This window comes from Brassica napus, chromosome C9, assembly GCF_020379485.1.
Source record: "Brassica napus cultivar Da-Ae chromosome C9, Da-Ae, whole genome shotgun sequence".
Lineage (NCBI taxonomy): Eukaryota > Viridiplantae > Streptophyta > Magnoliopsida > Brassicales > Brassicaceae > Brassica > Brassica napus.
The window spans coordinates 55,923,772-55,939,913 of record NC_063452.1 but is presented as its reverse complement, the minus strand read 5'-3'; the positions used below and the strand labels follow the sequence as shown (position 1 = coordinate 55,939,913).

General features: G+C 36.3%; 2 protein-coding genes and 1 non-coding gene across 4 annotated transcripts; 2 read left to right on the top strand and 1 right to left on the bottom strand.

The window, feature by feature from the left end:
• Nucleotides 1-323: 323 nt before the first annotated feature.
• On the top strand, nucleotides 324-430 carry LOC125593512. The gene has a single exon (XR_007329416.1). It is a non-coding gene; the product is annotated as a small nucleolar RNA R71 (small nucleolar RNA).
• Nucleotides 431-5,603: 5,173 nt separating this feature from the next.
• On the top strand, nucleotides 5,604-7,280 carry LOC106416620. 2 transcript variants are annotated; one of them, XM_013857545.3, is made up of 5 exons: nucleotides 5,604-5,774; nucleotides 6,193-6,307; nucleotides 6,386-6,444; nucleotides 6,545-6,730; nucleotides 6,873-7,280. In XM_013857545.3, the coding sequence occupies exons 1-5, from the start codon at nucleotides 5,766-5,768 to the stop codon at nucleotides 6,918-6,920; spliced, it is 417 nt and encodes a 138-aa protein (XP_013712999.1). In that variant the 5' UTR covers nucleotides 5,604-5,765; the 3' UTR covers nucleotides 6,921-7,280. The 2 variants fall into 2 exon arrangements, with proteins under 2 accessions (XP_013712999.1, XP_013712997.1); XM_013857543.3 differs by having other exon boundaries at nucleotides 6,193-6,444.
• A 1,524-nt stretch (nucleotides 7,281-8,804) lies between these two features.
• LOC106417757 (putative U-box domain-containing protein 46) lies at nucleotides 8,805-11,268 on the bottom strand. The gene is made up of 2 exons (XM_013858513.3): nucleotides 10,432-11,268; nucleotides 8,805-10,166 (listed from the first exon to the last, which is right to left on the bottom strand). Exons 1-2 carry the CDS (start codon nucleotides 10,726-10,728, stop codon nucleotides 9,087-9,089), a joined length of 1,377 nt encoding a protein of 458 aa, XP_013713967.2. The 5' UTR covers nucleotides 10,729-11,268; the 3' UTR covers nucleotides 8,805-9,086.
• Nucleotides 11,269-16,142: the final 4,874 nt, after the last annotated feature.

Genomic DNA, 16,142 nt, shown 5'->3' with positions numbered 1-16,142 from the left:
CAACCTCATTGATCACTGGAGGTGCCTCTTGTTTCTGGTCACCAACAAAGTTCATCTTCTCCTGCTTAGCCTTTTCTGCAAGAAGTAGATCTAACTTGGCTTGGAGAGACTTCAGCTCTTTCCTGGTGTGCTGATCATCACCTATGTTGCTTCTATCATACTCCTCACTGTAGACTGAGTCACTTTTAGCCATGTTCTCCACCAGCTCTTCTGCATCCTCTTCAGTTCTACCCAAGAAGAAACCATTGCTGGTTGTGTCTAATCTGCTTCTGAACTCTGGAAGAGCACCTCTGTAGAAGGTACTGAGCAAACTCTCCTTGGTGAAGCCATGATGTAGACATTGAGACCAATAGCCCTTGAACCTCTCCCAAGCTTCACTAAAGCTCTCTAGGTTCTTTTGCTGAAAGCTAGAGATCTCATTCCTGATCTTGGCCGTCCTTGAGATAGAGAAGAACTTCTCTAGGAATGCCCTCTTGCACTCATTCCAAGTTATGATAGAGTCACTTGGAAGAGTCTTCTCCCATTGGTGTGCTTTGTCTCCCAAAGAAAAGGGGAACAACTTGAGCTTGAAGGCATCTTCAGAAACACCATTGGTCTTGGACAAGCCACAATACTTATCAAACTTGTCCAAGTGATCAAATGGATCTTCAGCAGCAAGACCATGATACTTGTTGTTCTCTATGGTGTTGAGCAGCTCTGACTTGATCTCAAAGTTGTTGTTCTCCACAGCTGCTGCTCTGATTCCCAACCTATGACCATGAATGTGAGGTTGATCATAGGCTCCAATAGCTCTAGCTTGGCGCTGTGGATGTTGTGGCCTAAGGTTTGCAGCTCCTTGGGCCACTCCATCATGAGGATGATTCTGATTGTGCTCCATTTCAAACCCCAATCTCTGAAAGTGAGCTTGTTGCTCTTCTTCTCTTCTCTTTATTGCTATCTCCCTCTCAAGTGCAACTATGTTTTCAACTCTTGGAACTAGGCTTGATGAACCTCTTCTCCTCAAGTTCATACACCTGAAATGCAAAGGGAGATGAAGAAGGAGAATCAGTAACAAAATAAAAGAAAAATGACTTAGTCTCAAGCAAGTGACTAAATCTCAATGTCACAATCAACCTAGAACTTGGCAATGGCGCCAATTTGATGTTAGGAGTTTTCAAGGCTCTTAATCAAATGTTGTAGTATAAAAGATTGTCGAACCAATCCTAGGTGATTCTAAAGCAAAGGGAATGCAAGTTCATGCTTAAGCTAAGTGCAATCCGGTTTTAAAGATGGTATGAACAAAGAACTAATAAGCTAATGCAATAAAGTAATGATCTTTCTTTCTCAATATGAATCAAGAGGACTCATGGGGCTAGGCATTTGATCTTGGGTGATGTAGATCCAATCTAAGGGTGACAAGCTATCAATCAAACACTTTCCTTATGCCTAGACACTAAGCTAAACAAACTCTATCTCTAGATGAATGTTCTTTTGGTAAAACAACTCAAGCATCTAATCTCTTAGGTTGAATGTTACTAAAGCAAACATGGAAAACAAGTCTAATAGCAATCTTAACTCCTTTAGCAACTAATAGGTAAAGTAAACTAAAAGCATTGAAGAGTTGGTTAAGACATTTCATCATACACCTTGTGGGCAGGAAATGCCTAGAGATCTATTTTAGTATGATCAAAACTAAAATAGCATTGAGAACCCTCAACAAGCATGTAAACAAGTAGATCTAACACTAAACACCCTAGATCTTCTCTAATCACCCTTAATCACCCTAGTCCATGAATCCAAGATTAGTCTACTCACTAATAGACATGAATAACCCTAAAACCATGGATGATTCAAGGTTAAACATGATTAGATAGCAAGATAATTCCACAAACACAAAGAATATAGATGGAAAATGATTCAAGATCCAAATTCTCTTTAAAGAGGTTTATGTGTTCTTAGAGAGAAAAGAAGATTCTCTCAATTTTGAGATCTAAAATGTATTTATATGGCTTCTAAAACCCTAGTGGGCTCAGTCAACAAATCTGAGAAAGCCCATTAAAACATAGAAATCCGACTAAGTGGGAAATGCCGAGCGGGTACGTGACGTCGCTGCCATACCCCGCTCCAGCTTTGATTGTATTTTTGGATTTTAGCGCGCGACTCCCGTGCCCCGCTGCGTCTCCCCGCGCTGAATCGTCGTCTGAATCTTCAAGTCGTGGCGCAACGTCCAGACCCCGCTGCGCTCGCCCGCTCCAGATCATCCTCGTATCACGACGAAATGCCGAGCGGGTTGATGATGTCGCTGCGAGAGGTCGCTCCAGGTTAGAGCGGGTTGCTCACCTCGCTCCAGTAGGTCGCTCCAGCTCCTCTGCTCGCCCAATGATCATTTTCTACTTCTTTTTGAATCACAATGCTCCCAAACATCTCCAATCACTCTATAGCATTCTCCAATATCTAATAAAGACAATGCATGCAATATGGACTCTAAAGATGCCTAATTCCTAATCTATATGATCAAAATGTACAAGATATGAAGGCTAAAAACATGTGAATATGCAAGATATCATTTAGTTGTTATTTTTTAAAAATTTGATGAAACTTTTGTTAATATACAAACAAAAATATGATATGTATTTTAAGTGAGTAGCAAATGATTTTGTCCATAATTATATGTATATTATTTGATTTTGAGCCATGTACAACATCAATATAAATATTTTGAATAAAATTAGAAAAGTAAACTAGAAATATAGAGTCAAGTATTCATATGTTCGGTTATCTTCGGATATTACACGGTCGGGTTCGGATATCAAGTATTCATATCTTCGCGTTTTTCGGGTGGGATACGGATATCGGGTAAAATGCCCACCCCTATCTACAAGGGTGAACCAAGTGTTGAAGAATCGAGCGATCGATTCATTTGTTGATCGCCACAATTCGTAACTTGCCAAAGATTACGATTGAGTATGACCAGCCAGGTAAATATACGTCTTTTGATCCATACTATCTTATGTCACACAGTGGGTCTATTCTCCGTTACTTGATTATAGATAGCGCTTGATCTGAAAGCGTGCTTCTCAACTCCATCATTTATCCAGCATTGGCGCCAGTAATTAACATATAACATTATTACCGCTTGACCGTTAACGTAACTTTCATTTAATTCTCCTTCCTTTTCTAAGTTTTCTTTTACGGTTTTGGACTTAATAGAGTTAAGGAGTAACACATGAGACATTTTTTACAGTATACATTTGAAGAATACTGGTATGTATATATTGCATAACTCCTTTCATAGTTGCCTCATCAGACACGCTCTTGGAACCCAAAGAAAGAAAGAAAAAAATGGTAAAGAAAAGACAAGGACGAAGAGCGAGCATTTTGCTGCTTACTCATATAAAGACTAATTTTCTTGAACCCAAAGATTGGTTTTAGTTTGTGAACCAGACTCGTGTCTCCTGTAAAGACACTGAGAAACAGACGAAGAATGATTGAACATATGGAGAATAGTAACTGAAAGTATCATTCATCGCGTAAATCATTTAACAAAAAGTCGAAAACATAAAAACCAAATGTACCAAAATTTAGTGCTTGTGTTAGATTATAAATACGCTTGCGGATTTCATTATTTTATTTTTGTAGAACATTTTAGTATTATAGAATTATATTTTCTTAAAAAATTAGTCAAGTAGTAGCTTCACTTTTGTTATGAATGTATAGAGAAAGAAAACCATATTGAACCGACAGATAAATGCACACAACTGACAAAATTATTTGGTGGAGTATGGCAGCCAAAATAAAGGTTTTGACTTTTATAATGTGAACTTTGACTGCTGCAAATCTCCCAAAAGACGCCCAAACTTCTCCACCGTCATCGTCAAGCTTAAGCCAACCAACCACATATTTTATTATATTTTGACACATCAACATCTTTTTTATCATCAAAAAGCTACCATCTTTTTTTTTTCTACCATCTTTCTAAAAACAAATTTAACAACAAAAAACTACTTTTTCCAAGTGTAACGCCATATTCAGATTTGGATTTGGTAACTGAAACCATCTCCATAAGTTTGTTCAATTAACGAAGCTCTAATTAGTAGTTTAGACCTTTTTTTTTGTAAAGCTTGCGTTTTATTTGACCAAAACATAAATGTTACTACAGTATAAATATACTCGGTCAATAGCTAGTTTAAGTTTTGGAAGAAAACAATAGCTAAGATAACTAAATAATTGGTTGTCTAGTGGTGAAAAGTCTATCTAAGTGACTAGTCTTCAACCCCTTTTGTTTTTTACTGCAGTTTTCACAATGGTTGCTCATTATATGGACTGTACATAACATGAGTAACATGGCAACTATACCTTGTTTTTTAAAATAATCCTGAAAATAACTATAAGGGTTTATTTTGGGACTTATTTGTGGAATAACCATAAAAAATAAGAAAATTAGTTTTTTAATAGGAAGGTAGAAAGAGCTAGGAAGAGAAAAGAGGAAAGGGAATGGAATTGTGGTTATTTAGTGAATTGTAATTTTTGTTGTTGGTCATTTGGCCTAATTTCTCTTTATTTTGTTCTCCACAATAGCTCTTATTTTTTGAAAAATTTGATCAGCGAAAATAGACAAGGGAATTAAGTCGGTTTGTATTTTCTAATTTTCACATTGGGAAAGTAGCAATTTAGTCAACGACAATCTAAAGTCAAGCCTTGTTTATTTCTGACCGCATAACACTCCACGAGGCCGTGCTGCAACTCAACGTCTGGTTTCAGTTTGGAGTCTTTGGACCAATATATAATGTTTCCAATTTTTGAAATTTACATCTCTGTAAAATTAAATGGGGAATTACAAGGAATTCAAGGACTCATACCAATTTCAGTGTTTTATTTAGGGATGAATATTTATCAGTCGCACTCAAATGGAAAACGTAACTGTTTTCACTCATTAATAGGCTCATTGATTGAACATAATGAAAAGCTACAAACTGATGATAATAAATAGAGAATCATCAAACTGCGACGTATTCATATCAGCTAGAAATAATTAAACATTATATCCATCATACAAATTCAGGAATTCCATGTGAATAGAGGGCCGACAATATCATAGTCAATCATCATCACAATAGTAAGAAACATAATGGCAATAGTTGGATACGTATTCATATGACATTAGAGTATGATGAAATGCTAATTGATTTTTTACATTTAATGAAAGTGGACATCTTTGTCAACAAAGGAGGTTAGGTTTTTGAAATGGACTGTAACGTAAAATAAATGTGTCACTGACGAAAACTTAACTAAAAGCTGTAGACCCTCTCCATATTTTCCTTACCTTTATATATCTATTTTATCCTAATATGTTTATTTATATTTTAACAACTTTTTCAAAAATAAATATGTAAAAGTCTTTGTGTAGATTGAATTTGTATAGTACAGTGATCTTAAAGATTGAACTGAAAGTAGTAAAACTATAATAACATCGATATTTTGGAAACGTAAACACTTTAATTTAAGATCTATCCAATTGATTTTTCCAATCAAACAAACTTAGAAGGGACTCTACCCTTCACTAATATTTTATTCAAATAAAATCTTAATAAAGATGCTAATGTAAACTTTGTCTCTCACGCTCTCTTTCATAGTTGACTGTTGATTAATAAGAAAAGGACAATTTATTTTCTTTGCCTAGATACCCCACTCTTGCTATAAAAAGACAGTAGCCTTTCTGGAGAAGAGCCTTTCTTATTTTGTGTGTTAGTGCTTGGAGAGAGAGATAGAAACAGAAAGAAATCGTCATGGCTCATGTAAGTGATCCTTCTTCAATCTTCCATCCTTGTGTTCTTTCTGTCGTCGTTTCTTAACATCCTTAAAGTTTGTTCTCTTTTTCTGTTTGCAAATGGTGTATATTTTCGTCAAGATTCATCTTTATACCTGCCTAATACTGTTTCTTCCTCACGTAAAACATTGTCTCTCTCTCTGTAACTTATAGTGTCCACAGATATACGCTAAGTGCCAAACCTGGTCACGTGTTTGGTTCTTGAATCATTATTTCTTGTGGGTTCTTGATTCTTGAATCTTAAATCGATCCCTTGATTCTTGAGTCCTGAATGTATGATTGGGGTTCTTGAGTACCCTTGATTATTATTTATATACTAATTAGAGCATTATATATATTTATGTACTAATAAATAATTAACTGGGTGAAACAAATGGGGGACACAGGGGAGATATGATAATAATTATAGGAAGAAAAGCGGCCAGATTCCTAGATTTGGAGATTGGGAGGACGCAAATGAGATGCCAATAACACAATACTTCGAGAATGCAAGACAAGCTGGTCTGCTTCGTCACCACCATAACTTCACTACTTCTTCTTCTTCCACAGCTACTTCATCATCTTCTTCTTCTTCTGCAGAAGCCTTGAAGCTTGCTTCTCACCATCCCCGTCCACGTCACCTCCATCATTCAAGACAGGTTCATTAAATTAATCACTGTTTTAATTATTCTTAATTATCTCGATAAATGTAATCATCTTAAAGTATAACGCGTTGTTTGTGGTAATGACTTGCCGTAGACGGCGGGGACGAAGGAAAAGAGGGGACCACAAAGGCGCGTGCGTGACGTCAGTTCACAGACAGACAAGTATTATGTAGACGTCACCGGAGTGAAACACGACGTGGCTCCGGCTTCGAGGCCACCTAAGCCCGTTGATGAGGATCTCTACAAGATTCCTCCTGAGCTTATCTATTCTTCAAGAAGGGTAAGGCTTAATAGATCCGCATCTCTCACACATATCTTTTAAGAAAATAATCATATTTATAAAATATTATATTTGCTAAGTTGTTTATTTAATAAGAATTTTAGTTTTCTTTATTGTTTTAAATATAAATTTTGTATTGCAGAAGAGAAGGTCTGGCTTTTTAGCATGTTTGGTTCCATGTGCATCTTGAACTAAAAAAGGAAGAATGAAGACAAGGAGAAGTAAAAGTAGGATCATGAATTAAATAATGTAATTTGTATTTTCTTATTTAATTTGATTTAATATACATATATGATATGTTATATATATGTGGCTTGGCAGAAAAAGAGAGAGCATACTCATGGTTTATAGAAAAAGAGGAACAAAGTAATAGCGTAGTTGTCCTTTTGCTCTTGATAAGGGATTATTGATCGGTTTCGTAGTGTGCTCTTGTTACATCGATCTCTACTTTATAAAGTTTTCTCTAGTCGTCACGTCGGTTCTCAACATTCTTTTTGTGTGTGTTTTCCTTTTAAGAGATTTACTGAAAAGTTATATTTTGCATGTTGAATAGCGTTCTATTTGAGTTTACTTCTATTGTTTGCTTAAGTCTCGTTTATATTTGAAACAAGATTTGGTCACTGACAAAAACGGGAGAAATGCAGGAACAATGACCAAACAATCAAGTGAATCAAGTGATATATAATTTTAACAGAAGGAAGAAAGTTGAGATAATCTTAAGTGATATTGGTAATATGTTAATACTATATGGTACAAGCTAATTCGTTTTTGAGTATTCCAACATGGAAACAGTGCTGATAATTAAGAAATTCATGTTTTCAATGCTGCATCCAATAAAAATGGATCCATATTCGATGTAATACTCCATCCGTTCCCGAAAGTAAGATGTTTTAGATTTTTTATTTGTTCCACAAAGATAAATTTTCCATATGTTTAAGGTATTTTTTTTATATTTTTAAGAAACATTAAATGAAATATTTGAATTGATTAAATTTTATTGGTGAAAAATTATTGGAAAGTGTATAATAAAATAAAAGAAAAATTAAATTATAAATATTTATTGAATTCTTAATAATCGTGAACACTTTAGAAAATTTTAGTTTCGGGAAAAAGGAGTATGATGTATTCGAATACGATGATAGAATTTTACTTTAAATTATACTGACACATAACTAGGTGTCAATTCTTGGGCTTTAAGTTAGGAAAAAAACGTCCAAAAACAGACTAGTAACATAATGCATCAACCCATTATAATGAAAGTAAACAAAAGTCATTGGCAGATGGCCTAACCAACGCCACTATAAACGTTGTCCATGGAGTCAAATATCACTCATGCCACTTTTGAATTTTGATTCTCCCGTGACCCATTTATATATGAGCATATCCTGTTACTTAATTTGTATATCCAACAGAGCCTGATTCATGTTATGATCAGGCAATGTATATTAGGACAAAAAAAGGAAAAAAGGTCATAAAAAGATAATTGACCATTTTTATACCTCTTTTTTTTGTTTTTTGTCAACAGACCATTTTTTATACCTCATTTATCAGAAAAAGTCGTAATGTTGGCGCATTTAGATATAGACTAACAAATCATAGTTGGCCTCCCATCGTACATCGTTTTCTGGATATCTGATTACACACGGAATAATATACGGTGGATAAGACTCATAGTCATAGTCATTCGAGAGCGTGGTTTTGCTAAAAAGTCTACACATTGTTTTCGATTCTCCATGTTACATCATTACTTTTTGTATAGGAGTCTTCTCTAATTTGTTCTTTTTCCAATTTTAGCCCCACATTAAGTCATTTATTTACCACCGACACCCACAATAAATACATTAACTAGTTAACCCCACCATAATCACTTTTTAACAAGTAATCAGTTATCCTTTGAAACAAAGAAAAAGTAATCAAATTATCTTAATGCTTTTTACATGTTATCCTTTTGTTGCTTTCGGTTCATTGGAGTCCACTCGATTAATGCAGTCAGCTAAATATAGGAGACTATGACCGGCCATATTAGCCGCCCCTTACCGTAACATCCCTAAACTACCCGTTCATATGGCATGTATTTACGGTAATGCCACTAGATCTGTTTGGATTCCATTCATTGAAAATAACAGAGCGTTACTTACAACCCCTGCTTTTGTAATCTTTCTAAACCCTCAAGGTCCTCAATTTACGACCGTGCTACTAACCGGAAACTATATTATATACAACTTTTTTTTCAGGCACTTTTTACTTCTCAGAGAAAACTATATTATATACACCTTTTTTCTAGCTTCGATCAATTTTGTATGTACTAATAGTAAGTTTGCAAAACTATATCTTCTGTATCAACAAGACCTTTCCTTCATCCCCTCTGCGGCGCTTTACCGGTACCGTGTCTCTTAAGCCACTTCAAAATTGCTTCCGCTTTTCTCACTGCACGATCTGATCCTTGCTTCGCAAGCTTTGTAAACGTCCCGTATTGATTCTCCTCTTCGCTCAGCACTTTCAGCCTTCCACTCCTGTCTCTGTTTCTGTCACACATGTTAAAGACGATCACCACAGCGTTCTCGTGAGTCACTGGACAACTCGGTTTCCTCAAGATACTCAACAGATCACTGATAAACCCTAGATCATTCATTTCTTTAACCCCACGGTTGTGCGTAGAAAGCAACGCCAAGAGAGCTAACAACTCAGCCACATTGCTTCCTTCTTTGATCTTATTGGTCAGAACGGGAATCAAACCGGATGAAACAGCTTTTTCTCTGTTCTCCGATACACTACAGATGTTGAAAACCGCAGAGGCGGCCTCGGTGGTGAATAAACCCCCTTCTCCGATTAAACCTATAAGAGCCTTGAGCGTTTCAGAGTTACCGATGATGAGCCTATTAGACTCAATGGCTGAAAGTGACAGTAAAGTCGCTGCAGAGTTTCTTCGAGTCTCAGATGTCCCCTGCTTTAAAGACTTTGTAAGCAGTGGAATCACTAAAGGGTTTTCAGCAATTATTCTTTTATTCTTTTCAACGATGGAGAGGTTGAACAGGGTTGTGATAAGATTCTCCTGAAGCTCAAGATTCAAGTCAACAGCAGAGAGAGGAGTGAGCAACCGTTTGATCGAATCAGGGAGTTCAGAGACAAGGAAGGCTCGGACATTGGCGAATCTCTTGGTCTGTCTGCGAAGCTCTTCCGCAGCTTGTGCCTGATCTGCAACAGAGGAGGGAGAGGAAATCCTCTGAAGCAATGAGTCTATTCCATCAGTGAAGAGCTCAGTAACTATCTCTTCAGATGATTTTGGCCGCTCAAATTTGTTAACTAGACACCATTGTGTAATCAACTCATCTACCAAAAGGTTCGGTGTCAAGGATACATGAGAGAGGACTTGGTTGCTTATGGGACATGTTCGTTCACGCTTCAGCCACTCTTTGATATATCTTTTCTCATAAGTCTGAAATGGAAAACAACAGAGCAACAATTAGCACAAACACCAGAATCTTTGTATTTGTATAACCAAAGATGAACACATTTGTATACATAACAATTCATATTGTTATATGATCACACAAAACACTATACGCATACAAACACAATCATGGAGTTTCTTGGCAATGTTAAAGAAGGGGGTGCAGTGCATGCATATGTAAAGTTATATACTTGAAAATAGAAAAAAAATAGTAAAATTAACTTCAAAAGAAAGTGGAAGAACTTCAAACCCGCCCAGAAGCTATGATGACGGGTTCGATCATGATCTTCTTGGAGAGTGTACATTTAAACTCTCTCGGCACATCCACCTTTTCCGGCGACGGAGGAGAAAGGATATCAGTCCCCGGTTCAACTTCTCTCAGACAGTTGATGATTCTATTCGCTTCGTCAATTGCTTTCATCAAGACTCCAGTCTCACCGTGATCTTTGCTTTCTCCTCCGTAAGATAAAATCTCAGTCAGTATCTTCTTAAACTCCCGCTTCAGAGTAACGGCGTCTGCCGCCGTCGTCGTCGTCGAATCCGTCATGTCTGCCGGAGAATTGAGTCTCGAATTTAGAAGAAGTAAAAAGACCTAGAAACTCAAGAATTGGGGAAGTTTCTGTTTGAAGTAGAGATGGAGAGAGAGAAGCAAAGAAGAAAACGATCTTTTTATCAGTTAGCTTTTTCAGTTATGTGTTTGTTTGTTTTGTTTTTTGTTCTTTTTTTCTTATTAATCCCTTTTTGTTTTCATTACGTACGCCACTTGTCTATATCGCCTGCCACTTCATGCATATTTTAGGTAATTAAATTACATTTAGATTCTTGTGGTGGTTTAGAAAAAAGATCCAGATTTTGCCATTAACTATTTCTTTTGGTTAAAGCAAATTCTTCAATGTATCACATAGAGATCAAAATTTCCAAAATATCACATTTAAAAAAAAATATTATAAAATAATACTAAAAATTTCTTGAAATAGCATTCATTTGACAAAAAAATACTAAATTACTCTTAACTTATAAACCTTTATTTCACCCACCTCGCTTAAATACTGAACTCTAAAATCTAACAGAAAATTCTTAATCAAAAGTATTATATACAAATCCTCTTTACTATTTTTTGGATAAAATGTTGTTCTAGTGCTATTATATATAATTTTTCTTAGACAAAGTATGCTATGGTGAATTAATAATTCTTTGGGTATACAATTCACAGTATTCGCCAAAATTCCACCACCTCTACAGTTTTTATCAAAAAAAGAGAACCGATGACTACAGGTTCGCTCATGATCGCATAAGAGAGCGTACATTTAAACTCTTTCGGCACTTTTGGGGCTGACGAAGCCGGAGAAGACGAAGTAGTAGGAGCAGATTCCGGTTTCTTTGATTCAACTTCCCTCATAGAGTTCAGGATTCTAATGGCCTGTCAATCGTTTTCAAGGCTCCCAAACTTCCGTCAGCCTCACCCCGATCTTTGCTTACTCCTCCGTCGTCAAGAATCTCCGTCACTGTCTTCTTTTATTCCAGCCTCAGTGCATCGGCGTTTAATGCTGCTGCATCCGCCGTCGGTTCCGCCATTTCAACCGGAGGATTCTCGAAAAACGCGGGAATATACACGTACAACCCAAGAAACACGAGAATTAGGGAAAACAAGGAAGAAAAGCAATTGAGTTTATTATTATGAGAAATTAGGATAGATATACACTTCCAATGCCAATATTAAGAAGGGATAATTTGCTTAAAAACAAAGAAAAATAAGGAAACTAGTGGAATGCCAATAACAGTAAGGCCATGTTCGTTTGCTCACCCATGTGATCCATCTGGGTGAAGATGCAAATGGATGTTCGTTTTGTGCATTATAATGCTACATCCAGATGTATCACCCAGTTGAATTTTTAAAAACTCATTTCAAATTGTCACTCAAATGAAGGTGAGTCTTGATGGTGCATCTGGATGCAGATGCATCTATTTCAGTTCAAAATGATTAATGACAAAAATGACTTTTTAAAATCAAAATATTATTTTCAAACTGTAAATTCTATTTTTTTGCATATACATTTTTCCGCTATAACCAAAAAATACATTTTCTCGCAAAAACTGAAAAACACACATTCCCGCTAAAACCGCAAGATGCTTTTTTTCGCAAAAAAAAAACATAAAACGCACATTTCCATAAAAACACATTTTTCGGTCAAACAAGTAAAATCGCACTTTTCGACCAAAACCGAAAAAACGCATTTTCCCGTCAAAACCGAAAAAACGCATTTTCCCGCCAAACCCCAAAAAACGCTTTTTCCCGCCAAAACCCAAAAAATGCATATTCCCGCCAAAACTCCAAAAAGCATTTTCCGGCCAAAACCGCAAAAAGCATTTTCTCGCCAAAACCGGAAAACAGAATTTTCACACCAAAACCGGAAAACAAAATTTTCCGCCAAAACCGGAAAACGTAATTTTCTCGCCAAAACCGGAAAACACAATTTTACCGCCAAAACCGAAAAACAGAATTTTCCCGCCAAAACTTAAAAACACAATTTTCCCGCCAAAAACAGAAAACAGAATTTTCTCGCCAAAACCGAAAAACAGATTTTTCCCGCCAAAACCGGAAAAACACATTTTCTCGCCAAAACCAAAAAAATACATTTTCCCGCCAAAACCGAAAAATGCATTTTCCCGCCAAAACCAGAAAAACACAATTTTCCCGCCAAAATCGAAAAACGCATTTTCCCGCCAAAACCAGAAAAACAAAATTTTCCCGCCAAAACCGGAAAACACAATTTTTCCGCCAAAACCGGAAAACACAATTTTTCCGCCAAAACCGGAAAACACAATTTTTCTGCCAAAACCGGAAAACAGAATTTTTCCGCCAAAACCGGGAAAATGCATTTTTCCGCCAAAAACAGAAAAACACAATTTCCAGCCAAAACCGGAAAACACAATTTTCCCACCAAAATCGCGAAAAAGGTTTTCCTGCCAAAATCACGAAAAAAAACTTTCCCGTCAAAATCGTGAAAAAAAAATTTCTCGTCGAAAACACTTTTCCCGCCAAAACCGCAAAAATACACTTTTCCCGTCCAAACCGCAAAAACGTATTTTTTCGCCAAACCCATAAAAACGTATTTTCCGTCGAAACCACGAAAATACACTTTTTTTTGCCAAAAACACATTTTTCTTCAAAAACCGCAAAAATATTTTCCGCCAAAACGGTAAAAATGTTATTTTTCCACCGAAACGTAAAAAATTATATTTTAGTCATTTTATTAACAAGTCCACCTGGATGCAGATGGAACTTAAAAAATGAAAAACAAACTGACATAGTTGCATTCAGATGATTCATCTGGATGCATAGACGAAATGAAGAAACGAACAACACCCAGATGGAGCATCTAGATAAGACATTTAAATGGACCATTTGGATGCATCTTCCAGATGTACAAACGAACATGGCCTAAAACTAAACCTGTTGTACGTAAAGTAGATGCGGAATGACGACGGTGCCCCTGCGTATTAGACGTAACACCTATTTACCTGTTGAGCTTGGTACAGCTAATAGCTGTCAGAAAATTTTAAAAACTATTAAAAAGATTAGATAAATATTTGGTTCAGATTTTTTGGTGTGCTCGCGTAAAGGTGACAATGCAAGAAAAGATTTTGCTTCCTCTATTTACTAGCAATATTTTTATATTCACTTATATTTGTTAATAGACTTTTGCAAGGATTTTGATTTTTTATTTTGTTCTCTCGCCGTAATCATTATCTTATATCTTGATCTTTTTCTGATGCTTCTTTATTCTACTGATAAATCCACAGAAAACCAAAGAAAATTTTGTCAAGTATCATATGATCTTTACCACACATACATAATCGCTCAATCACATCAGACCAATCCCCACGACAATCTCAAACAAGATCATGTGTACTCTCTCTTGAAGTTCATCATCTTTAGTTTTTTTGCATCTGAAAATTTTTCGGATCACTCAGACAATCAAGACTAGCATCTCATCTCACCTCACCTCCAGAACCATAGAATTTCAATTGAAGTCAGAAATTGGATCTCATTACCCTCACATAGATGGATATAACAATATGATAGTTAGCTAGCTAACAAAATTTATTCATGGCTAAAAAAAAATATTATACAAGCAATCGTTTGTTTAGCCGGGTAAATGTCTTAAAAAATCAAAGTGGTGCAAAATGTGTTTAGATAATTTTGAACACATATGTGTGCACAAAATATGATATAACATAAGTATCAAATAAGTCTGGCCAGCTAACAAATATATGTTTTCGTCTATTAATTTTCTTAGCGATCTACTAAATTTTCCTTGATGTAAACAATATAAAAAATACAAAATACGAAATTATGTATGCTTGCTAACTCAACTATTTTCCCGTCTAATATATTTTCAAACTAGTAAACTTTTTTATACAATTCTAAAGAAGCAATCAAGTAAAGTATCTTTTCGTCCTAAAAGGAGTGCGAGAGTGAAACTTCTGATAGGTTGGGAAGACTTTAACTATTAACCACATTTTAATCCATAATCCGTTTATGAAATATTATTAACCGGCCAACAACGTTATGAATCGTGTCTAGTATATTACATAACCACCTAATATTGAAGGAATATCCATCTCCGTACATGATGTTTCACTACAAGAAAACAGCGACATACCGAAGGAAAAAATCGTCGGTATGTCGTCGGAATAACGTTATTCCGACGACATACCGACGAAACAAGTCCTCGGAAATAACTCCTCGGAAATTCATTTTTTCTCGGAAATCCCTCGGATATTTCCGACGGAATTCCAAGGAAATGAATTTTTGAGGAAACTCCGAGGACCACCAGTTCGTTGGAAAGGTCCTCGGAATATACCGAGGGAGAACTTCCTCAGGATATTTCGATGGACTTTCCGATGGTCCAATCCTCGGAAGTTCCGACGAAATATTTCTCGGAATTTTCATCGGGAATTTCCGAGGAACAGAGCCCTCGGAAAATTCCGAGGAATGAGTCCCTCGGTATATTCCGAGGAAGGAGTCCCTCGGTATATTCCGAGGAAATGTTCGTCGGAAATTTCCGAGGGTTCATTTCCTCGGAATTTCAAAAAAAATTATTTTTTTTTTTTAAAATAAAATTTTTGAAGTTTAAATTCGAAAATATAAAATTAAAATTAAAATTGAAAACATATTAGATAATATTCAAAGTTGTACAAATAAAAATTAAAACATTCCGAGTTTTTGAAAAAAAAAAACTACGGGTCTTGCACGTTCGGGAACACCTCGTTCGGGTACATCCTCTGCATCATCTCCATCATTTGCTGGTTCAGCCTCTTCTGGGTCTCATAGCCCACCTGTTGAGCCGCCATCTGGGTCTCCAACAAAGATATGCGATCATCCTTGTTCTTCAACTGAGCCGTAAGTACTTCTGGATCAACAAAGGGCGGTGGTGCAGAAGAAGGAGGAACCGACCGGGTGCGACGACCCAAACCGACCAAGCGTCCCTTCTTCTTTGGAACCGACTGAAATAGAAAATAGCCAAATTTAAATAATGTAAAAAGATGATAAAATAAAAATCAAGAAATAAATGAATTGAACTTTTTAAAAAAAGAACTTACCGATTCAACGATTTCGTTGATTCGAAACCGGGACAAGTTGGTCGAAGCCGTCGAATCGTTATCCTCGGTTTGAAGCTGAGACACTTCGTCTTGCACCTGAGTTTGGACCAAGGTGACCACTTCCCTCACAAGACCGTCATCAATATGGCCGGTCTTCTTGTTGGTATACGCCCTCTTCATTAGGGCAAGATCATCAACCGGATCGCCATCATTTTCTTCCGCCTTGAAAAAAACATAAATTAAACAAACATTAGAAATTAGAAGAAATGCATAAAAAATAAAAATTTCAAAACTTAAATAATTGAAGAAAAAGCGGCTGAACTTACCATGCGATCCCCCAGAGTGGCAATAGAT